Source organism: Zea mays, chromosome 6 (genome assembly GCF_902167145.1).
Source record: "Zea mays cultivar B73 chromosome 6, Zm-B73-REFERENCE-NAM-5.0, whole genome shotgun sequence".
Taxonomy (NCBI): Eukaryota; Viridiplantae; Streptophyta; class Magnoliopsida; order Poales; family Poaceae; genus Zea; species Zea mays.
Window position 1 is genome coordinate 92,354,309 of NC_050101.1, and position 25,653 is coordinate 92,379,961.

Sequence of the window (25,653 nt, forward strand, 5' to 3'; positions counted from 1 at the left end):
CCTAGTCTCGCGGGGAAAGTGGGGGCATAAGAAGACCCGGCGTCGCCCATCCTCTGCCCTCGCTAATCTTCTCAAAATCGCACGCGCACAGAAAACCCAGAGCCTCGCCCAAGCTCGAGTCCGCCGTCGCCGGTTTGTGCTTGCAACGCCACTTGATGTCCGGGAGGTAGTTAGGGAGCTGCGCGAGCGCACTAGGAAGGCATAGCAATCCTCAATTTGGTGGTCGGGACCTCGGAGGGTGGTTGATTTCGCGTCGTCGCTGGAACACCGCCGCGGCGCCGCATCGTGCCGCGGACCCAGCTCTGCACAGCTCAAACATAGGTAAGAAAACCCTAGGCCATTTCGCTTTGATCTCAGTACCGTGTAGCGCGTTTCAATTTGCGAGTTGGGGCACGGGTTCGCCGGATTGGATGACCACGGCGGAGCGCCGCCGTGGGGATCGCGGCGCTGCGGGGGTCCTAGGTCCCGAGGTGGGGGAAGAGCGTCGGGACCGTCCGATCTGGGCGAACGGCTGCGATTAGAAGTTAGCGTACCCCTTCGCCACTTTGGTCGGGTACCGTTGATCTCGAATCTAACGGTGGTGGTTAGATCTGGTTTCATAAACTCTGGGCCGTCGGATCCCGATCCGGCGGTTGGTAACGCATACCGGTTCGGGGTTGAGTGATCTAATCTGAGCCCTCAGATTCTAATCGTGCGGCCCACATCTACGGATACCCCTTCGCAGGGACTTTTTGCTTAAGAAACCCTGGATTTATTAGAAACCAACCCGCGGTCCACAGGAACAGTCCACAGAGTCTTGGAAACACTTGCACCGAAACCCCTGAGTTTTCTGGGATTCGAGGCCTAGTTCAGGGGATATTAAAAACCGAGAAAATGATTATAGAATTTAGTTTTTAATACAAAAACAATTCTAGAAACTTGTAAAATTCATAGAAATTCCATTTTTGACCCAAATTGAGCCATTCCAATTTCTAAAATTTTGTAATAATATTCTCTACCATTTAGAGTCACTGTTTTGACATGAACTCTGATAGAACATTAATTTAACATTTAATCCTAATTTAATCACATTAAACCTTAGGAAATTCATAACTTGAAACCTATAACTCCAAATTTAGTGATTCCAGTTCCTATGCTCTCATTTTAATGTGTAGATTTTTACTGTATATTTCATTCATCTGTTTGGTGTGATGTTGATTTTGGCTATACTATGTATGTATTGTGTTGATGCGAGTAGACGAGCAACCCACTGTGGAACCTGAGCTTCAACAAGTAGAAGTAGCTGAGCAGGAGCTCATTGCAGGCAAGTTGTGCCCTTGATCACTTACTTTCCCAGCCATGTTCTTATTAATTTTAATGATCTGCATAGGATAATTTTGATGGGAGCCTTTATGTTACCCCAGTTTTGATTACCTCTATACCTTGTTCACCCCTGAAATATTTTTGGGTAGTACTTGCTATTGCTTTATGTGGATTGGGTATGGAGATACACTATTCATGATTATTCTGTTATTAACTTGTTATTATTATTGTTCATGTTAAGATCATTAAATTAATGGGAACATGGAGCGACCACCCGGGAAAACAGTGCTACCACAAGGGTATAATGGGACGCCCTTGGCTGACTAATTAGGAAAGCTAGTGGAAGACTACCTTACCCGAAAGGGGCAAGGGCAGTAGGGGAGAGGTCAGTGCGGGGAGGTCCCTGGTTGATTTTGCTGCGATGGCTGTCAGCCAGGAACCCTGTACTGGATCTTCCTATAAACTGTAGCGGGTTTTCGGAAGCTAGTGGAACTTTGTAAAGGCCTCGTAGTGGATCCCTAGCCATTCACCTCGGTAGTGTCTAAGGGCCTTGCAAACCCAGGCGACATGGGATACACGACTTGTGGGTAAAGATGCGCAACCTCTGCAGAGTGTAAAACTAGTATACTAGCCGTGCTCACGGTCAAGAGCGGCTCGGACCCTCACATGATTAATTATGGAACTTAAATTCAATTTGACATTTGCATCGCATTTGGGATTATTTTACTATTACTGTTCTTTATTATTATTAAGGTTTGGTATTTACTTACACTTAGTAATTGCTAATAAAATTTTGACCAACTTATAAAAGCAATGCTCAGCCTCAACCTCTATTTCATTGATCAGCCTTACACTACATGAACTCCCACCTTTGGTGAGTTCATGCCACATTATTCCCCACGACTTGTTGAGCTATGAACGTATGTGAGCTCACTCTTGCTGTCTCACACCCCCCCCCCACAGGAGAAGAACAGGTGGTCGAAGAGGAGCCGCCTAACACTGAGGAGTTCGATCTGATCTAGGTGGCGTGTCTCGGTCGACATTGGCGCCAGCGATCCTTAGTTCGCTTTATCTTTATTATTTTATTTTGTAATAAGACTTCCGCTATGTAATAAGTACTCTGATGTTTTATGACATTTATCTCTATACACTCTGTTATTATATATGTTGTCTTCTTGGCGCATGTATGAGATGCACCCGGTTTAGTCCCTTTAAATCCGGGTGTTACATCATGCTCCACCATCTGCTGAACCTGCTAAAAATTCATCTCCTATCAGTGCCTCGTCACCAGTTGTGGAGTCTCACCCTCAATCTATTGTTGAAGGTCGAGCTAGAAGGAAGATAGTTCGGCCCAAAAGACTGATTCAAGAGTGCAATGTTGCTTTTGCTTTGGCTGTTGCTGAAGAGGTTGATAATGTTCAGGAACCATTGAATTACTCAGAAGCTATATTGTCTACTGATAGTGAGAAGTGGATTGGTGCTATGCATGAAGAGATGGAGTCTCTTGAGAAGAATGGCACTTGGGAACTTGTTCGGCTGCCTCCTGGCAAAAAGGCAGTTAAGTGCAAATGGATATTCAAAAGAAAAGAAGGTATGACTCCAAAAGAGCCTCCACGCTATAAATCAAGGCTAGTTGCAAAAGGTTTTAGTTAGATTCCAGGAATTGATTACAATGATGTTTATTCTCCTGTTATCAATTATAGTTCAATTCGTACCTTTTTTAGCCTCGTTGCCATGCATGACTATGAGCTTGAGCAGTTAGATGTGAAAACTGCTTTCTTACATGGTGATTTGGAGGAGGACATTTATATGGACCAGCCTGAAGGGTTCATTGTTCCTAGAAAAGAAAACTATGTGTGCAAGTTGAAGAAGTCCTTATATGGTCTAAAACAATGTCCTAGACTCTAGTGTTGTTGGATCACTCATGTATGCTTTCTAATGGCTTTCAGAGGTCTCAATATGATAGTTGTGTTTATCTTAAGTTTGTTAATAGATCACCTACATACTTGTTATATGTTGATGGTATGTTGATTGCTGCCAAGAGCATAAAGGAAATCGTTGCTTTGAAGACATAGCTTAGTAGCGAATTTGATATGAAGGATCTTGGTGCTACAAAGAAAATCCTTGGCATGGAGATAGTCAGGGATATAAAGTCTAGATTGCTGTACTTGAGCCAGAAGAGTTACATTGAGAAGGTCATTCGTCGTTTCAACATGCAAAATGCTAAACCTGTGAGTACTCCGTTGGCTCCTCATTTTAAACTATCTGCTAAACAGTGTGCTAAAACTGATGCTGATCTTGAGTATATGTTAAAAGTTCTATACTCTAGTTGAAAGTTGCCTAGAGGGGGGGTGAATAGGCAAGTTAAAACTTTTTCAACAAGAACTAGAAACAAACTGGGTAAAACCAGCTTAGCCGGTGTCAAAACCGGTTCAACTGGTTTGAACGAGCTCAACTAAAGAATAAGATATAAAACTGAATTGATCTCGAAATTCACCCAGTTAACTTTGGAAATGAGACGTTCTAGATAATCCATAGGGTTCAAAGTAGTAGATCTGAGAAGGACACTTCTCAAAATCCACACACCAAAAAGATATGAATAAATCTTCCACGGAAGGGTGAGAGAATGAAGAACACAAACAAACACAATGAGCAAGAACACAAGAGACACAAGATTTATCCCGAGGTTCGGTCACACCACCAAGGTGCCCTACTTCCTCGTTGAGGCACCCACAAAGAGTCGGGTCTCTTTCAACCCTAATCCTCCCTTTGCCGACCACAAAGGTCAAGCTCACACACTAATCTTTGCTCAAACGAGCGGGTAATACAAATTTTCTTGTGGTCTTCCACAAGATTTGGAGACTCACAAGAGACACCTAGTCGTCTAAGAGCTAGAAGCTCTAAGAGTAATGAATCCACAAAGAACTCGATGTAGTACCAAAGCTCGAATGAAGAAGAGCAAGAGAGATTTGGAGATGAAGCACAAAAACCGCAGCTCTCAAACTCTCTCAAAGATTTCTCTCCAAAGATTTGAAATGGGAGAGGCAAGAGATGTGTGTGAGAGAGTGGGAGGTGTTCTTCAAGTAAGAAATGGAGTTTGGGTCGTGCTCTCTTGTGGGGAGAGAGGTAGGAGTGAGTATATATAGGTGGGGCTTCAAAACTAGCCGTTGGATTGATTTTGGCTGTGGAGGACCGATTGAACCGCCCCTAGGACCGGTTCAACCGCCTGGGGCAGGCTGACAGTCAGTCTGCCAGACTGCAGGTCAGACTGCAAAAATAGGTCCTGGGCCGGTTCAACTGCCTGGGGGTCAGATTGGCAGTCAGTCTGCCAGTCAGGAGGTTAGACCGGTCAGGTGACCATGACACTGGTTGAACCTCCCCTAGGGCCGGTTCAACCGGTTTTGACCAGTGAGGTCCGGGAAAAAAACCTCGGTTGAACTTTCCTTGGACCCCGGTTGAACCTCTCTGGACCCCGGTTGAACTTGCCCTGGACCCCGGTTGAACCTGCCTGGACCCCAGTTGAAGTTGAAGTTCAGCTGGAGTTGAGAAAGCTCAACTCAGCTGAAGTTCAGCTCAGCTGAAAAGCTCAGCTGCAGCTGAAGAAGCTCAACTCAGCTAAAGTTTAGTTCAGCTGAAAAGCTCAGTTGCTTTTTAACAAGAACACTCTAGGTTTCTCAAACCTAACCACGGTCAACCATAGAATTTTAAAGAGATTTTTGGTTTCAAAAAATAGCTTTTGAATATAGAGGCTTGAGCTTTGGCAAACACCAACCTTATTTTTGGATTCCGTTGGGGACTTGTTCTCAAATGCTATGAATTAAGAACAAGGCAACATAGAATGTTAAATGTTAAAGCCCTTCGTCCACTGAAGCATTATTTCCCTGAGGATTTAATGAGCTTCGGACGAAGGTTATGAATGATAAATCACGAAGGTCCTACCTTCGTGATCAGGAATAAAATAATGTGAAATGAAATATAAAATATAAAACGCTAAAGAATACCAAGAATAAATAATATCATTCATTCATTTTATAATATAAATCGAAATATTAAAACATGATGTTTAGTTACATTTATACCTTCGCCTTGACAGAAAACAATAATTCTAGAGTAATGCGTTAGCGATTACAGGATTGCGTGAACAGTAAAGGAGTACTGTTCACTATTTATAGGCACAGGACACAGCCTGTAAGAAATTACAATCATACCCCTTACAAAAGATTACAATTATGACTCAGACCCTTATGGGCTAAAAAGTCATTCCATCTTTAAGTCGGTTTGATCCTTCATCTTCGGATACGCCATTATACCGAAGCTTCATGAGTGGTAACTTTGGTATCACGTATAAACAGGTTTTGCCGAAGGTGTTTCTTCCTGCAGGACCTTCGGCGACGAAGCATGGTCCCAACAGTAGCCCCTTCGCGGTGCTAGATCATTTTTCGTAACGAGCTTGATCCATGAAAAAAGCCTCTTAGGCTTCGGGAAGCCGAAGGTCCGAAAAACACCTTCCCTGAGCTCGTTGCCGGGAAACGATACAACTTCCGAGCGCGAAGCGGTCCCACCATGCAGGTTCACCTTCTCGGGTTTTGTGGCCCACCGTTCAGTGGGTGCGAGCGACTGTTTGTCCGGTGTAAAAGAATTTGACGATTCACCTTCTTACCTGCAGCACTATATAAACAGACGGGTAGGTGTGAAGTTACCACAGCATTCTTTACTATTGCACTGTTTTGCTGCCAAAAATTTAACCATAGCCGAAGCTTGACTTTTGCATTCGAACAAAGCACCACTTTGGATTCTGCTTCGTCACAAGAAGAGCTTCGGAAAAAAGGTTATTAATTTCCAAAAAACTTCCAAGAAATTTATAATCAAATGGCCAGAGTACGCTCCACTGCTAGGGTTGAGCGTGATGGAGATGAGACCGAAGCCACTGAAACTGTTCCGATTTCCGAAGCAATGAGGCGTTCTGGGCTGGTTTCATCAGAGGACACACCTGCTGCCGAAGCAACACAAGCTAATGTTGAAGAAGTTGGTTCCGAGGATGAGTACAGCTGCGGGGTGCCAAGTAAACCTAGTCATCTGGACTTTGGAAAGTCCACCATCTCTAAAACTGATCTTCCTAAAATGGTGAAGCTAGGCTATTTCAGTGAGGCCAAGAAGGAATTAATTCGTTTCGGTGGAGAAGAAACTATCCCAAAGCCAGGAAATGATGAGGTAGTAGTCTTCAAAAGTTTTCTTAAAGCTGGTTTAAGGTTCCCCCTAAACAGGATGATTGCTATTGTACTGAAGAAGTTTGGAATTTACCTTCATCAGCTGACCCCTAATGCTATCGTTAGGTTAAGTGTTTATATTTGGGCCCTTCGTAGCCAGGGAGTGGAACCGTTCGGTGAAGGTTTCTGCCGAGTTCATGAATTACACTACCAGACTAAAGCCAGAGAAGATGGTCTGCACGAGAATTTTGGTTGCTACAACTTTGCTTATCGCAAGACTAAGAAGTTTTCAGTGATAAGCTACCGAAGCAAATGGCCAGCCGGATGGAAATCTGAATGGTTTTATGTTAAAGTTGATGAAGATGAAGATAAATTGGTCCAGAGTCCGCTAGAACTGACCTTCGGAGAGACGAGGCCCCGATGCAACATGATAATGGGGAGCCTGAGTCAGATTGCTTTGGCTGAATTTCGGGTGATTTCAGACCATATTGGCACTAGAGACTTAGTGCAGGAATTTTTGGCTTTTAAGGTGTTGCCAACACTGAGGGAGTGGGAAATGCCGAAGCTAGATGGAGAAAAGAAGAAGGGAGAACTTGTTCGATTGCCTTATCACTACAAATTTAAGAAACATTTTAAAGCACCTTGCCAAGAGTGGTTGGACACAATCGAGGTTATGTGCAACGATATCCTCGGTAATTACTCTAAGAAAGAAGATCAGTTAATGACTGCAGCCTTCGGCACTCGTCCGAAACGAAGATTGAATCGGGTGCTGGATGCCTTGAATTTTGATTACCCTGATTATGAGCAACTGGGCGGAGATGCCGAAGGCCAGAAGAGAAAAAGGATTGCCAGTGTCCTTGACAAAGAAGGCACCAAATTGGCTAGAAAGGACAAAGAAATTTCTGAGAAAAGAAAACTGAGCCCTGAGCCGAAGATAGCTGCTCCAAAGAAAAGAAAAGCTGCATCCCCAAAACCAACGACGTCAGCCCAAGAGGAGGAAGCTCCTGCAACACCTTCTGCTGCCGAAGTGGAAGAGATTCTAAAGGTAATGACTGAACCTTTGCCTATCAAGCTAAGTCCGCTGGCGCCAGAACTGATGAAGTTTTTTCAGAAGGAAAAAGAACCTTCGGCAACAGAAAGTCCCGCTAAGCCGAAAAACGAAGAATTATCCAAGTGGCCGATGTCATTCATCAGACACCGCCACCGACATCAACGTCAAAAATACCATTTATTGAAAGCACTGTCACTGCCGAAACCACAGCCACCGGAGCCGAAACCACCGGAGCCGAAGCCACCAGAGCGGCCACCGAAGCCGAAGCCACCGGAGCCGAAACCGAGACCGCCGAAGATCCTAATTTAGAAACCACACTTGGTGATATTGATAATATGCTTCTGAGAATGGCTGAAGAAGAAGCTGCTGCGGCCACGATGGACGTGACAATTGAGAAAGGAAAAGAGCAAATTGAAGACACTTTGGAAGAAGAAAACTTTAATTTTCAAGATATACTTGGACAAGAATTATCAGAAACTGAGAAAGAAGAGCTAAAGAAATATGCTATATCCTGTGGATACAAACCAGGGTCTCTGCTGTTTGGCGGAGTCAACGAAGGGAAACTAAGATGCCTTCGGAATCGAACCGAGGCCAAAGTTGTTAGGACCTTCTCAAAGAGCGTTGGTCTGCCGAAGATTGAAGCGGACCTCTGCAGGTACCAGCGACAGCATATCGCCGGTAGCTTGCTCTATGCTAATTTCAAGGTACAATCTCAACTTTTTATTGTTTTTTTAATTAAGATGTTTTCTGACGAAGGTTGTTTTGGCAGAGTATACTGCTAAGCAAAGTGCTGAGGATGCAACAAGATCTTGAGGACGAGAAAAACGAAGCTACCATCAAAGATCTAGAAAACAAAGTCGAAAGTTACGAAGCTGCCTTGAAGAAAAAGGACTTCGTTATTCAAGACCTTGAAAACAAAGTTAAAGATCACGAAGCTGCCTTGGAAAAGAAAGACTTCGTCATCCACTGTGTGGAAGGTTCACTGGCGGAAGCTCAAGCCGAAATTGACAAATTGAACAACGAATTACTTATAAAATCAGAAAAATCTGAGCAAGAAAAGAAGAATCTCGAAACAAGTCTCAAGACCGAAATTGAGAAGAATTCAAATTTGCAGAAATCATTGAAGGAGCTTTAGGAAAAATGCTTAGATTTTGGCAACCGCTGCGTGCAGCGGCTGAAGGATGTGTTTTACTCAATTGGAGCCAGCTCTGATAAGTTTACACCTTCAGCTGAAAACCTGCCAAGCACCTTTGAATACATTGAGGGCGAAGTTGATGCACTTGACGAAGTTATCGCTGGGCATGCCGATTTCTGCGCCCTGTTAGCTTCTCGAGGCACGACTACCGCTTTCCTGAAGGCTGGCTGCACGCACGGGAAAATTGTAAATAGGCCGAACTTCAGTTTGTCACCGGCAGATTTGGTTGACATCCCCAGCCTAGCCCGGAGCATAGGAAACAAGTTTATGACCCAGATTTGGATAAACGGCGGGCGAAAAATGGCTGGTGACGAAGCTCGGAGCCACCTTAAGCCAGTGAGAAACTTATACTTGTTACTTTTACCTTCTCCTTGAATTCTGCGCCTTTCTCATTTCGTTTTAATATGTATAGGATGATGAAGCTGAAGAATGACGAGCTGAAGCTTAACAGATGCTCCGAAAGACTTTTCTGCAAAAGATTTTAGAGAATTTTTTGTAATATAATTGTAAAGAAACTTATGTAAATTTGTGCATACCTTGTAATATATTTTTTCCCCTTTATCCGTGTACGATCTGCTTTGCTGTGGACGAAATTTTATTTTTGAGCTGAAGGCGAAAAACACCTTCCCTTCTTTTCGTACACAACGAAGCATGAAAATTTCCTCTTTCTCCGAAGTTTTTTCCTCATAGCCGAAGCATCTGCCTTTTCTGTATGATATGATGATAATGATCCTATATATGTCTAAATGAATGTTTATGAATGCAAATGTCATGATGTAATGTATCGTGCAAATGAATATCCGAAAATATATTCGAAGCCATAATCATAGCCTTCATTCCCTTGGGAATGACTCAAATCTTTTTGCCGCTTATTTTTCGGCTTCACCGTTTATTTTTTGGTGTATCAGCGCTGACTTTTCGCTGTAAGCCTCCCTTAGGACCTTCTTCGCCTTTTACTTCGGCGGAATCAGCGTTTATTTTTCGTTGCAAGCCTCCCTTAGGAGCTTCTTCGCCTTTTACTTCGGCGGAATCAGCGTTTATTTTTCGCTGTAAGCTCTGCATTCCCTTAGGAACGACTTTTGAGCTTCTCTCTATTTTCTTTTCTTTTTCCTTTGCACTCGATGGTGCGTTCTCAGCTTTTACATTTACATCTTTGGGGGATATCGCTCTTATAGAATTGAAATAAGAAAAAGAAAAATTACATGTTGTGGTCCCATTAAAAACCTTTCTCCCCCTTTGGAAAGGAAAAGGGTGCCACAAGAAAGAATAGAAAAAATTACATCAAGCTAAACATAATATCGTCGAAGCTCATCCGCTTTCCATGATCTAGGAATGTCGTTGCCGTCCATATCCTTCAATCTGTAGGAACCGGGTCTTGACGAAGATGCTACCAGAAAAGGTCCTTCCCACTTCAGCTGTAACTTGCCTACTGTCTCTGGGTTGGCTACTCTTCGAAGCACCAAATGTCCTGGTTCAATGTTCTTTAGCCGAACCTTTCTATCACGCCATTTTATTGTTTCAGCTTGGTATTTATTGATGTTTTCCACAGCTTGAAGCCTGATCCCCTCTATAGCATCTTTTTCCACAGAGTAATCAGCTTCAGCTTCGTCTTCTGCCGAAGCTACTATTCTTATTGATCCTGCTTTGGCTTCTTCCGGAGTTATTGCTTCGTCACCAAACAATAATTTGAATGGTGTAAAACCTGTTGATCTTGATATTGTTGTGTTGTGGCTCCACACCACTTTGATTAATTCGTCTGGCCACTTTCCCCTGGGCTGGTTGAAGATTAACTTCATTATTCCTGTCATTATGATGCCATTAGCCCTTTCAACAAGTCCATTTGACTCCGGATGCCAAACTGATGCAAAATGGATCTTCGTGCCAATTTGTTCACAAAATTCTTTGAAAGCTTCGGAATCAAACAACATTCCATTATCCACAGTAATAGCCTTCGGAACTCCGAAACGACAGACAATATTTTGCCAGAAAAACTTTTGAATAGTAACCGAAGTTATTGTGGCTAAAGGCTTTGCCTCAATCCACTTAGAAAAATATTCCACTGCCACTACAACATATCTTAAGTTCTCTTGTGCTGGTGGTAACAGACCTAACAAATCAAGGCCCCACCTTTGCAATGGCCAAGTGGGTTGTATTAACTGGGTTAAAGACGAAGGTTGTTTTTGATCTCTTACACATTTCTGACAGCCTTCGCACTTTTGGACTAACTCCGCTGCATCCGAAGCTGCCTTTGGCCAATAAAATCCTTGACGAAAAACTTTTCCGAGCAAAGGCCTAGATCCAATGCGAGATCCACACAGGCCTGCGTGTATTTCCTTCATCAATTCTATACCTTCGGCTTTGGATAAACACTTGAGTAATGGAGAACAGACCCCATGCTTGTACAGCTCCCCTTCTATTATAACATATGGTCGAGCTCTTGCCTCTATCCTCCTATTATAAGCTTCGTCATCTGAAAGAAAGTTACCCTGAAGGAAAGAGATGATCTCAGTTCTCCAGTCTTCACTATAAATAGGGGATATATTGAGGACTGCTCTTTCAAGAAGTTCAACCGAAGGTGCTTTTATTGTTTCGAAAAATACTTCTGAAGGTAAGGGCAGCCTCTATGCTGCTGACTTGGCTAGCAAATCAGCATGTTCATTTTCTCCTCGAGGAATATTTTTGACAGAGAACCCTTCAAAGGAAGCCTCAATCCTTCGGACCGTGTCTAAATATTTCTCAAGCTTCGGGTCTCTTGCTTTGCAACTCTTGTCAATATGACCAGAAATAACCTGGGAATCAGTTTTAAGAACTGCCCTTCTAATTCCCATTGCCTTTAACTTTCGAAGACCCAAGAGCAAAGCTTCGTACTCAGCAATGTTATTTGTGCAACTGAAATCAAGTCTTGCTGCGTAGCAAGTTTTAACTTTGGAGGGTGCGACCAACACAGCGGCTGCTCCTGTCCTGAAGGTTCCCCAAGAACCATCGCAGAATACTGTCCAAACTTCGGCATCTTTACTCGCTTCTTCCTGAGCCCCTGGCGTCCAATCAGCAATGAAGTCTGCTAACGCTTGGGACTGAATCGAAGATCTATGCACATAATCAATGCAGAACTCATTGAGTTCCGCAGCCCATTTTCCAACCCTTCTAGTAGCTTCTCTATTTCTCATAATATTCTTCAATGGTTGTGAAGAAGGAACAATTATATTGTATGCTTGAAAATAGTGTCGAAGCTTCCTGGAAGCCATCAAAACAGCATACAACACCTTCTCCAATTCTGTATAATTTTTCTTTGATAAACTAAGAACTTCGGATACAAAGTATATTGGGGCTTGCTTTTTGATTTGCCCTTCAAGCTTCTCTTGGACAAGTGCCGCACTTACCGCTGAGTACGAAGCTGCCACATATAACAACAGAGGAGCCCCTGGCGTTGGTGGAGTTAACGTCGTTAGGTCTATCAAATATTGCTTCAGCTCTTCGAAGGCTCTCTGCTGAACTGGTCCCCATTGAAAAACTTCGGCTGACTTTAGCACTTCGAAGAATGGTAAATTTCTCTCTGCTGATCTAGATATGAATCTGTTGAGAGATGCTAGTCTTCCTGTCAATCGTTGAGCCCCCTTCTTTGTGCTTGGTGGTTCCATTCGAGGGATAGCTTCGATTTTATTTGGATTAGCCTCAATCCCTTTTGTTGAAACGAGGCAACCAAGGAATTTCCCCTTCTTTACTCCGAAGACACACTTTTCTGGATTCAGCTTTAGACCGGCCTGTCTAAAATTAGCGAAGGTCTCCTGCAGATCAGCAATGTGATTTTCTTGCTTCGTGCTTTTTACAATGATATCATCAACATAAGTTAGCACATTTCTGCCTATCTGAGAATAAAGAACCTTCGCTGTCATTCTGCTGAAGCTCCCTCCAGCATTCTTGAGCCCCTCAGGCATCCGAAGGTAACAATATGTTCCACTAGGGGTTATGAAGTTGGTTTTTGGCTCATCCTCCTTCTTCATCCAAATTTGATGATAGCCTGAATAACAATCCAGCAGACTCATAATCTCTGATGAAGTTGCTGCATCAACTAGGAAATCTATCCTTGGCAATGGAAACTCATCCTTCGGACAGGCCTTGTTGAGATCAGTAAAATCAATACACATCCTCCATTTGCCATTGGCCTTTTTTACCATAACAGTGTTAGCCAGCCATTCTGGGTATTTTACTTCTCTGATAACTCCGGCGCTGAGGAGTCTTTTCACTTCATTCCGAGCACCTTCGGCCTTGTCATGAGACATTTTCCGAAGCCTCTGCTTTCTGGGTCTGAAGGATGGATCAACATTGAGCGAGTGTTCAATAACATCCCTGTTGACTCCGCAAAGATCATTAGCTGACCATGCAAAAACATCTTTGTTGTTGAAGAGAAACCTTATCAAGGTTTTCTCTTGTTGCTCAGACAATTGAGATCCCAGCAGCACCTTCTGCTCTGCGATATCTTCGCATAAAAGCATGGGTTTCGGTTGATCGGCCGAAGCAGCCTTCTCCCTTCTGTACTTGTACTGCTCACAAGCTTCGGTTTCATCTATATTGTGGATTGCTTTTGAATCAGTCCAATTCCCCTCGGCCTTTCTGGCAACTTCCTGACTCCCATGAATAGCAATAGGTCTCTGATCCGAAGGTATCTTCATGCAAAGATATGCTGGATGAAGAATTGCTTCGAAAGCATTGAGTGTTCCGCGACCGATGATAGCATTGTAAGGATACTCCATGTCGACAATGTCAAACACAACTTGCTCAGTCCTTGTATTGTTGACGAATCCGAAGGTCACTGGCATGGTAATCTTACCGAGTGCTACAATCTGTCTTCCTCCGAAGCCACAAAGAGGGTGCGTAGCATCATGAATTTTGTCTTCGGGCTCTTGCATTTGTCTGAAGGTCTTAGCAAATATAATATCCACTGCACTGCCTATATCAACCAAAACATTGTGGACCAGAAATCCTTTGATCACACAAGAGATAACCATAGCATCATTGTGTGGGTAATCCTTGAGCTGAAGATCCTCTTGAGAGAAGGTAATTGGAATGTGAGACCATCTTGACTTGATGAAGGGTCCTTGTACTCCTACATGTTGTACTATTCTCTGTGCCTCCTTCTTCTGTTTCTTGTTAGCCGGCTCTGAGCATGAACCGCCTGTTATCGGGAGAATCAGCTTTAGAGCCGAAGCAGTTCCAGCTTGGTTCTTGAACGAAGCCATTGTCTCAAGAAAGTGGAAGTGAGTTCACCGGAGGTGGGCGCCAATGTTGGGGACTTGTTCTCAAATGCTATGAATTAAGAACAAGGCAACATAGAATTTTAAATGTTAAAGCCCTTCGTCCACTGAAGCATTATTTCCCTGAGGATTTAATGAGCTTCGTACGAAGGTTATGAATGATAAATCACGAAGGTCCTACCTTCGTGATCAGAAGTAAAATAATGTGAAATGAAATATAAAATATAAAACGCTAAAGAATACCAAGAATAAATAATATCATTCATTCATTTTATAATATAAATCGAAATATTAAAACATGATGTTTAGTTACATTTATACCTTCGCCTTGACAGAAAACAATAATTCCAGAGTAATGCGTTAGCGATTACAGGATTGCGTGAACAGTAAATGAGTATTGTTCACTATTTATAGGCACAGGACGCAGCCTGTAAGAAATTACAATCATACCCCTTACAAAAGATTACAATTATGACTCAGACCCTTATGGGCTAAAAAGTCATTCCATCTTTAGGTCGGTTTGATCCTTCATCTTCGGATACGCCATTATACCGAAGCTTCATGAGTGGTAATTTTGGTATCACGTATAAACAGGTTTTGCCGAAGGTGTTTCTTCCTGCAGGACCTTCGGCGACGAAGCATGGTCCCAACAGATCCCCCTTGATAGTACGACGATTCCTATACTCAAGTTAAATAAAATATAATTAAGTAAACTTCTTGAGTCATTGGTGTCTCATGTGTGATTTCTCCATGGTGTTGCTTCATAAGAATCACAAACATGTTTGTCTCACCTTTTGAAGCAAACACAAATCAAACCATGTGACTTGTACCATATCACCGTATATGTGTTCAAATCATGGCTTCAAGTCACCTTACTGATACATCAACATGTTATAACTCTTCATAGCTGATTAGTTCATCGAATTAGTGCAAGTACTCTCTTCTTCACCTTAGCCATGGTACCTCGGTCCACAAGCCGTCGCTTGGCCTTCACCTTCGCTTAGTTCCTCGAAGCCCTTTCCTTGCTATCTTCACCCTATCAAGCCATTATTGAGTCACATCATATTGAGCATCCATTGAGAGAATCATTTCTTCAATATTGTGAACCTTGCTTGAATGTCTTCTAGATATAACTATTAAGATTAATCAAGCTCTAGTTTGATTCTCATAGAAGCATATGGACTGATAGTAATATGGTCAAGCCAATTCACGATTCCTCATATCTTATTCACTTTGTCTTGACCAATTCTCTTAATCACTTCATCCTCTATTCTGATCATATGTATGTAGTGATTTCTCAGGTCTTGTCCATATATTCAAACCAATATAGAGATCATATTATATCCATTTGCATTGTCTCACTACACCAAAATCATACACTTCCTACGGGTTTTTAACTTCCTACAGCTTTTATAACAAACCGTAGGAAATAAATAACTTCCGAGAGGCAACTGGCAGCTCTAGGAAATAAACATAACTTCCTACGGTATTTTATAAAAGTTGTAGGAAGTTAGCTTTCACATGCTGACTCGTGTGTGCGGTCAAGCAAGCCGCTAACTTCCTAGAGGCGGTCGTAGGAAGTTAGTATGGGCGGCTAACTTTCTACAGCTTCCTCTAGGAAGTTAGCATGCATAGCTAACTTTCTATGGCCTCCTCTAGGAAGTTAGCTTTCAGTTGCTCATCCGCGGGTGTGATTAACCGAGCCGCTAACTTCCTACGGTCGCCTCTAGGAAGTTAGATTTCAACTTTTGACCGGTCAAACGAAAAGCTAACTTCCTACGGTCTGCTCTAGGAAGTTAGCATGCGCAACTAACTTCCTATGGCCTCCTCTAGGAAGTTAGCTTTCAGTTGCTCATCCGCGGGTGCGGTTAACCGAGCCGCTAACTTCCTACGATCACCTCTAGGAAGTTAGATTTCAGCTTTTGACCGGTCAAACGAAAAGCTAACTTCCTACGGTCTGCTCTAGGAAGTTAGCATGCGCAACTAACTTCCTACGACCTCCTCTAGGAAGTTAGCTTTCAGTTGCTCATTGGTTATTTAACCTCGTGTTGAACCTTTGTTCACTGATCATTATACACTATTCAAGTATGTTCATCATACTGAATTTCCTATTCAACACTTAGCAAACTCGTTAGACCTTTAAATGTGTTGTTATCCAAATCACCAAAACTCACAAAAGGGATGAATGCACTTTCACTAGGGCTGTTGGATCACTCATGTATGCTATGGTTTGCTCTCGTTCTGACTTGTCTCATGCTATGAGCGTTGTTGCTAGATACATGTCTAATCCTGGTAAAGAGCATTGAAAAGTCGTTCAGTGGATTTTCATATATCTACGTGGTTCTTCTAGTGCTTGTTTATGTTTTGGTAAATCTGGAGATGATCTGATTGGCTATGTTGTTCAGATTATGGTGGTGATTTAGACAGGAGGAGATCACTTTCAGGTTATGTCTTTACCGTTGGAGATTGTGCTGTGAGTTGGAAAGCTCGTTTACAGGATACTGTTGCTTTGTCTACCACAGAAGCTGAGTATATGGCGATTGCAGAAGTTACTAAGGAAGCCTTATGGTTGAAATGTATATATTCAGAGCTATGTGGAATTAAGCCTTGCATTACCATTCATTGTGATAGCCAGAGTGCTATTTATCTCACCAAAGATCAGATGATTACTGAGAAATCCAAGCATATTGATATTCGTTATCACTTCGTTCATGATATCATTGAGAAGGGTTTGGTGAAGATATGCAATATCAGTACTCATAATAATCCTGCTGATATGATGACGAAGCATGTTGCTGTTGGTAAGTTTGAGCTATGCTCAAGCTTAGTTGGTATTACAAATTAGTCCCTAGTGATTGTTGGCGTCGGCATGATGATGATACATTGTTTGAGGTGGAGTTTGCTATTATGATGCTACAAGAAATTTGTCTCAAGGTGGAGTTTGTTGAGTTGTGATCCAAATTCTGAAGAAAGCGGCCAAGTTGGCATCGCTACGCTCCGACCCAAGCCGGTACGGACCGTTCCCTACTCACATTAGGGTTTCGCCTCTATAAATTCACTTGTAATCCGCAGGAGATCGACACCTTATTGTAAATCTCCTGCGATCTGTAACCACCCGAAAAATAGTGATATTGTTGCTGGCCGGCGCTCGTGGTTTTTCTCCCCTTCGCCTGGAGGGGTTTTTCACGTTAAATCTGTGTCTTCTCTGTGTTTGATCTACTTTGTGTCGTATTGATTCGTAACATGGGCAGCTGCATTTCAGTTGTTATATATTTCTTCCTATTCGTAGTGTCTTTAATTGATGTGCAATATCTTAGTTTGGTCACCCAGAATGGATTGACTTTCCAAGAGAAGGGAACAACTGGAGCTATGATAAATGCAGACGTCAGTGGAGCCTTGTGGACACTGATCACTTGCGATACAAGGTTATGTCTATGAACCCTTATAGTTTTTTTGTTCCGGCAATGTTTTTCACACTTTATTTTGCTGCCCACTGGTCTAGTATAGTAAACTGCACCAACCTGTACTTGGTACTCGATAAACCGGTTGTTTGGCCTGTGCAAACCTACTATTTTGTTGATCTGGCTTTATTTATTACCATTATTTGTTGAATAAAAGTAATTTTGATGCATTGATTGGTATGACATTCTATTAACTTTGTAGAACTACTAATGTACTTCTCAATGATTTGCTGTCGTGTTTGCAAGATTCATCTATATTGTGACACAGGTTGGCCACGACGTGGATCACTTCACGTCGCCTGAGAGCGTGTTCGGATGCAAGGCGATTGGAGGGGATTGAAGAGGATTAAATCCCCTGCTATTCAAATATGACTAGAAAGAGATTTAAACTCCTTTAATCCCCTCAATCCACTTCGAACCGAACTCAGGGGTGCCTGAAACAAACTTCAACAACCGGCCAAACTCATTCAAAGTCCTCTCTCCACCCCGCACTTGTGTGGTAATGTTGACTTCAGCGACTTCTCAACTTAACTGATGAACTAGAATCTATCCGTCACAATGCGATATCATCCCCCCTGACAAATCATTCTGCTACCAGGCTTATTACCGGGTAGATGAAGAGGCTGAATGTATTCAAGCGAAAGCAGAGACATCTCCAGAGCGCAGAGATCATCGATGTTGATGCTACCCCCATCAAAACTTGTACAGCTACTAAAGAAGACAGGGAGGCAAGGCAAGAAGGACGAATCAAGCATGAAGGGATGGAAGTTTTTGCGGCAGTCATCCAATAAAAACACCAAATGACGCCAGAAGTCCTTGCTCAGGACTGGACTGGACTGGCTGCCAGCGCGCTCTTAATAGTCCTGCTCTACTGGTCTAGCCAATGGTCCTTTCCTGTAGCTCGTAGATGACTGGTGTCATCACCCAGCAAGCACTGCTAGTATGGTTTTCTAGATAGATAAGAGTAATCAGGGATGGATGGTGTGTGTATGGACAGAGGAGAGCCGTGCATGACCTGGGTTCACCTGGGTACATGACTAAATGTGCCCAGTATGTAAAAGAGCAAGCTCCTGTCCAGAATAAAAAAATTCGGGTTTCTTGTACTTTGTACTGCCTAGGCAAGCTGGTGAAATGTTTCATACTAGATGTCACTGCACAGAATATAGAAGTTGGACTGTTAGTCTGAAGATGAAGTTAGGAAGCTTCTTCATTCCTTGTTCCCTGTCCAGTTCACATTTGATTTCTTCATCTGTCCAGCAGGTCAGGGTCAGGTCAGGTCAGCTCCACCGAGTGTCAGGCCGGCGTCACGCAGGCATCTTTTCATGTGTCACAGTACTGTATTTTTGATCTTTCAACAAGAAGATGGATCACTAGCGACCTCTTCTTCCAGGTCTTCCAACTCAAGAAGCGTCATGGAACCCACTGGGAGCAGAGCACTGAGGCGACTGACCCACCAACATGGGCTTCTTTTTTCTCTCTCTCTCCAGCACAGAACAAGAAGAGTGACAGGCTACTTTCAAGCCTCATCTATCTCTCCAGAGTAAAAGACTTGGACCGCTTCAAAGAAGCTTCAGATCGATCAGATGTTGTGGCCTTCGTCGTGTGTGGCTGAATGTCACTGGAGGACAGGAATGCAAATGCAACCATATGGACTTGACTCTCTCCGGCAAGAGGCAACATCCATCGATACCAGCAACCATGGACTTGCTTGTGCATCCATGGAAGAACCGGTCCAAGCGACAGGGATGGATGGATGGGATGGATGGGATGGCCCCAGCTCCGTTCCATTTCCACGTCTTGATTTTTATATGGTACACCTAAGCTCACCGTTTGTCTCCAGTCTCCTAGCACCAAGCAAGTCCACGCTTGTCACACTCTCTGTATAGTACCTAGTACTAAATGAAAATATGATATGATACTCTCTGTTTAGTAATCTCTTTTTAAGGATGGATCTAGTGCAGCCGTCTTACCGAGTCGCTATATTGCGAGTTTAAAGAAGCCTATTTTAAAAGAATCAGGTTTTCACTAGTTTTAGGAATTTATGATGACACTAAATTATTATGACTACCGTGTGTGTGTTTTACAGAGTAAAATTATGTTAGGTCATAATAATGGTGATTGTTTGGGTATTCATGCCTATTATGTTTTTAAAGTATGGATGTGCCAAATAGAGTTGGGAGGCACTTGAGGCCTTGTTTGGATAAAGGGGGATTGAAGTGTATTTTAGGGATCGAAAGAGAAATTAGTTCATATTAGATTTTAATACACCTTATACCACCTCAATCCACTCCAATACAAGATTACCCAAACAAGCCCTGAGTAAGTTAGCCTTTTTATTTTTATAGTATGAGCTATATCCGCATCTCACGAGACAATCTAGTCTTTTGTCATCTTTACGAGATGGACGTGAGTTGTCGTCTATAAAGATGGCAAAGATTAAATGTTTTCATACGACACACGCATACCATAACACCGATCTCGTTCGAGTCTGTGTTGACAATCGCACTCACGACCGATCTAGATCAGCAGATAATAGTGGCTAATCAGCCAAGTTACACAGTATAAGATACCAATCACCTGTCTCTAGATCAGCAGATGATAGTGGCTAATCGGCCAAGTTGCACAGTATAAGATACCAATCACCTGTCTAGCGCCACAGTTGGCCAGCTTAATTACTCGCTCTTCCCTTTAGACACAGATGCAACACGCTCTTCCTCTCGATAGTCTTTATTTGTCTTGTACCTAATTGCACCACACTTTGGGCAGCTCTCCAAGTCTTTATAATCATCACCTCGATAAAGGATACAGTGATTTCTACATGCGTGGATCTTCTCCACGCCCATAGTGAGTGGACTGATTAGTTTCTTTGCATAGTACGTGTTAGCAGGCACTTTGTTCTCCTTTGGAAGCATGTCTGCGACAATACTCAAGAACACATCGAAGCCAGCATCAGATAGACCATATCTAGCTTTTAACATCAACAGCTTTAACACAGACTGGAGCGTCGTGAACTCTTTGGTACAGCCCTTAGACTCGTCGTGCAAAGGCTCTTCTGCTGCCTTCTTCAGGGACTCCATACCTTTCATGAAGAACATCGATGGATCTGTATGACGACGTAACATTGCCTCTAACAACTCTGCATCTTCCTCGTCCATAACATTTGGCAGAACATGGGTTCTTTCACGTTCATTTCCTCCAGCGTAACCATGATCAGTAACATTTGACACTACATGTTCGCTCTGTGGAAGAGGTTGTTGTGTCTCGTGAACGAACTGAAAGCTGTCGTCGATGTTCGCAGGGTTTCCAGCTGTATAAGGCGAAGAGCTACCCTCTCCATGCTTTGTCCAAATTATGTAATCCTTCACAAATCCTCGGCATACCAGATGAGATATGATTTGTTCTGTGTCATCAAATACAACAGCATTTTTGCAGTCCATGCATGGACAATATATGTGCTTTGTCTTTGTTCTCCAAGCATGGTTCGTAGCGACAACAATAAACCTATGGACCTCAGATATGTATGATGGATCTAGCCTTGATAAGTTATACATCCAGGATATCCTCTCCATCATCACCTATAAAAAAGTAACATAAAACACACAAGAACACAAATTGGCAAGAGAAACATATACCAATATTTCCTAACAACTAAATATATCATGGATAAAGAAAATTGGCAAAAGAAACCTGAACAACCTTTCTTAGCGACCTTCTTCCAAAAAATAAAAATCAAAATCTCCCCCTTGTATTTTGTGAAATCTGGCCTTCCAATGAAAGTTGGGCTGCACACGAGCTACACAGTTTTTGTCGGGAAGGATGAAGGGGTATTTATACAACAAGGTCATAGGCGGTTGGATTAGGCAACCTAACTACTTTATCTCTAACACATGGTGAAACCCTAGATCCAAAATGTGGCTAAAATGGAGGAAAAATGAACAAAATTTGGCAAAAGAAACATAAGCCAAACTTTCCTAGCAACTAATAAACAAAAAATCTTAATACCCAAACCTATCTCTAACACATGGTGAAAGCCTAGTTTCAAAATGTAGTTAAAATTGAGCAAAAATGAACAATAATTGGCAATTGAAACATAATTAAACCAACCTTTCATAACAATTAATAAAAACAATCTTAATTACCAAACCTATCATCCTCCCTCTCCAACACATTCACCATTCATTAAGCAACTATATAAATATATGTCATGGATAAATTGATTTGAGAACTAAACATGAAAAAGGAGAGGGAATAGACAAAATCCAACCATCTTAAGCAACCTCATTTGAGGAAATAGAGAAAATAACCTAGCTATATATACTCTTCTCTCTCACATGTAAAACCCTAGATCCAAAATGTGGCTAAAATTGAGCAAGAACGAACAAAAATTGACAAAGAAACATAAACCAACCTTTCTTATCCACCTTCTTCCAAAAAATGAAGACCAAAACCTCCCCCTTGTATTTTGTGAAATCTGGACCTCCAAAATCGCCTCCAATGGAAGTTGGCTGCGAGCGTACAGCTCCTGTCGGGGGGAGAAAGAGTGGTATTTATAACTCATAGTTCACTGGCGGTTGGCTTGAAAACCCGCCAGTGGAAACATATTTCCACTGGCGGTTATCGTAACACAACCGACAGTGGAAATAGGGCGGTTGGTGTAACAGAACCGCCAGTGGAAATTAGATTTTCACTGGCGGTTCTGTTACACCAACCGCCAGTGTAAATATCATAATTCCACTGACGGTTGTGTTACGATAACCGCCAGTGGAAATATGTTTCCACTGGCGGTTCCCAAGCCGAACCCACCTGGTTTTTTTTCTGGCGCGTGGTAACTGAAACCGCCAGTGATAATTTATGGGTGCCGTAGGCTTTGAGCTCTTTTCTATACAAGTGATTCCTGAATCTGCCACCCACTTGTATAGCAAGCACCCAAGCAAGCATGCAGGTGCAGGTCCACTGTTGCCGCAGCATGCGAATGGTAATGTGCCGGAAAACTGCCACCACTTTAGGCAAACAGCCGCCTCGCCGCCTGACAATTCTTTGGCGCGCGCAATATAATGATTTCCTGTTAGAAAAAAAAGCAACTAATTTCGTCAAAAGGGAGAATCATTTCAGGACTTGGAACGGTTCAACGCGTACGTACGCGGTTTTCCTTTTCCGAGGGATGGAAGACGAACGGCCGAAAGAGAGAGGGTCGTAGTCGTAGCTTAGCAGCTTGGATCGGAGGGTATGCATGGGCTGCCATGGAATGGAAGAGAGCGCCCGCATCACCACCATCCAATCGGAAAACGCAGCGTGTGATCGAGCTACTAGCTTCGGAAATTCTTTTCCTTGTGGAAGTCATGGCCACACGCCGGCCTGATGACTGGCATGGCATGGCAATGCGAAGGGGAGAATTCAACGTGTCAGCACTGACACGCACGTCGTCAATTAAACACACTCCATCGATCCATCTGTCCGTCACACTCAGTCAGTCTTGTACATGGAAAACTGACGGTGTTTTGTTCTTCTTTATTTCTTTGTTTCTTTGTATGAATGTGTATGTGTTATATTTGATATTATTTCCCTCCTAGCTAGCTCTATGCGTACGATCGAGATTGTGTTCTACAGGTTTTACCGCGTCAAAATTCAACGTAAGTACGGCCTGTGTCAAAGTAAACAAAGGCCATCCACATCGAAAGGAATAACTCTCGATCGATCGCAAAGCTGTGGCTCTACGGAGTGAAGCGGGAAAAAACCCTAATTAAATCCCTAAAACCCTAATTAAACTAGCTAGACTGTTCATTAGCAACGTACAGGGAGAATAAGTAATATGGACGATCATGTTTGTCTAAACTTCGCGGATATATATAGATATAGTGCACGTGCGAGTGTGTGTGTAAAGTGTGCATGCTTATGCTTGCAGGTGTGGTAGCAAAGTGATGTGCTAATTAAATAAAGGTTTATCGACGATCAGTGCTAATATATATAAAAAGAAGCCATTAAAATGCATATATATAGGAAGAATTAATTAACATGAGACATGAATGGTCAAGGTCGTCGTCAAGAATAACGGATTCTCTTCGATCGTATCCTTTGAGAAAGCTACGGGTGCCCAACAACTGCATGCACATGAATTAAGAAGGGCTAGTAGCTAGCTAGCTAGTGTGCACCAATATATGGACCAAGTCGTCGATCGTCTGTCAGGTCAGGCCACTCACTTGTTCATCTGCAGCAAGTCTACTCTTAGTTTGCATTGCAACACACACACACACGACGCAGGCGGAAAGCGACGACAGCGCATCATCCCCACACACACTCTCTCGATCAGCTCGCTAATAATGACGCCATGATGTCCCCGCCCTATATATGCCGAGGGAACCCGGCCTGCTCTTTCCTCTCATCTCTATCAGCTCATCTCCACCGGCCGCCCTCCATCTATCGTCGTCGTCGTCGTCGTCGTCGATCCATCCATGGCGGAGCAGCTGGACCTGCCAGGGTTCCGGTTCCACCCCACCGAGGAGGAGCTGCTGGAGTTCTACCTGAAGCAGGTGGCGCACGGGCGGAAGCTCAAGTTCGACATCATCCCCACGGTGCACCTGTACCGCCACGACCCCTGGGAGCTCCCGGGCCTGGCGCGCATCGGCGAGCGCGAGTGGTACTTCTTCGTGCCCCGCGACGGCGGCCGGCCTGCCAAGCAGCACCACCACCAGTCGTCCGGCGCCCGCCCCAGCCGCACCACGGAGCGCGGCTTCTGGAAGGCTACGGGCTCCGACCGCGCCGTGCGCTGCGCCCACGACCCCAAGCGCCTCATCGGCCTCAAGAAGACGCTCGTCTACTACGAGGGCCGCGCGCCTCGTGGCACCAAGACCGACTGGGTCATGAACGAGTACCGCCTCCCCGACGCCTGCAATAACAACAACAACAACAATAATACCGTCGCCGGCGACTCATCGGCGGCGGCGGCGGCATCCTCCACCACCACCAACAACTCGCCCAAGGTAAATATATATAAATGTTAATTAATTAATTCAGTCCATATGTAATTAAGCTAGCAATCTTAATCATCTTATGTAACTCGATCGATCGTGTGCTTGCATTGCACCACCAGGAGGACATCGTGCTGTGCAAGGTCTACCGGAAGGCCGTGTCGCTCAAGGAGCTGGAGCAGCGAGTGGCCATGGAGGAGCTGGCGCGCGCCACGCCGTCCGCGTCCCACAACGCCGGATCGCCCGCCGACTCCATGTCGTCGTCCGACCAGGACCAACAAACCCAGCTTGGGCAGGGAGGAGTGGAGATCATGATAACGATGCCCGTCGGCGGCATCTCACCACCACCACCACTACCACCGCCTGTGATGATGAGCATGAAGCAAGAGGAGGAGGTGGCCGAGCCCGAGGCGCCGCTGCCGGCGGTGCTGATGAGGCCGTCGACGCTGAGCCTGCCGCAGCTGGAGGTGGCGAAGCAGCAGCAGGAGTGGATGCAGGACCCCTTCTTGACGCAGCTGCGGAGCCCATGGATGGAGAGCTGGTCTCCCTACTACCCCAGCGTCCTCAACTTTTAACCAATGCAATCTCAGAATCTCAGATCGACCGTCGTCCTCGATGAAGTAGCTATATATATATGGTCATTGTTCCACAGACCTATACTAATAGCTAGCATGCATACTGCTGCTAGGTATCTTTTGGTTTGGCATTATCATATATACATACTGATGACGAGCTAGTACCGTACCCATACATGAGTATCTTGGTTGCTGCTAGCTCCTCCAAGTTGGAGACCGTATATATATAGTTCGTGTGGATTTCCTTTTGTACAGTAGCAAGGTACGGTGTTGACAACCAAAATTATCAAAACATATATGGAACGCTTAATTTAGAGTCTGAGTGAAAGAGAGTTAGGCTCTTAATTAGGAAGGTGTGGCCACGACGAAAGTGTCTTGCATATTGTGCTTACCGGTTTCATGTGCAAACATAGTATATAATATAGGCATTTTCCGTTCTACATGACAGCTATATATAACCTATACCCAGAAATCAAGTACCTTACAATTGTGTTGACCCTAATTCACGTGTCAACGTACTTTCTGGCGACTTCGTTAGGCAATGATCGGTTCAGTTATATCCTACAGTTAATCTTTTCCAAACTACACGTATCCAATTTGTTGGTTTGATAGATAATTCTTTGTATTCTCATTACTGTATATTGC

General features: G+C 43.6%; 1 protein-coding gene across 1 annotated transcript; it reads left to right on the forward strand.

Moving 5' to 3' along the window:
* Positions 1–23,879: 23,879 nt before the first annotated feature.
* Positions 23,880–25,389, forward strand: LOC100501680 (uncharacterized). Its single transcript, NM_001196357.1, has 2 exons — positions 23,880–24,445; positions 24,556–25,389. Exons 1-2 carry the CDS (start codon positions 23,918–23,920, stop codon positions 25,006–25,008), a joined length of 981 nt encoding a protein of 326 aa, NP_001183286.1. The 5' UTR covers positions 23,880–23,917; the 3' UTR covers positions 25,009–25,389.
* Positions 25,390–25,653: the final 264 nt, after the last annotated feature.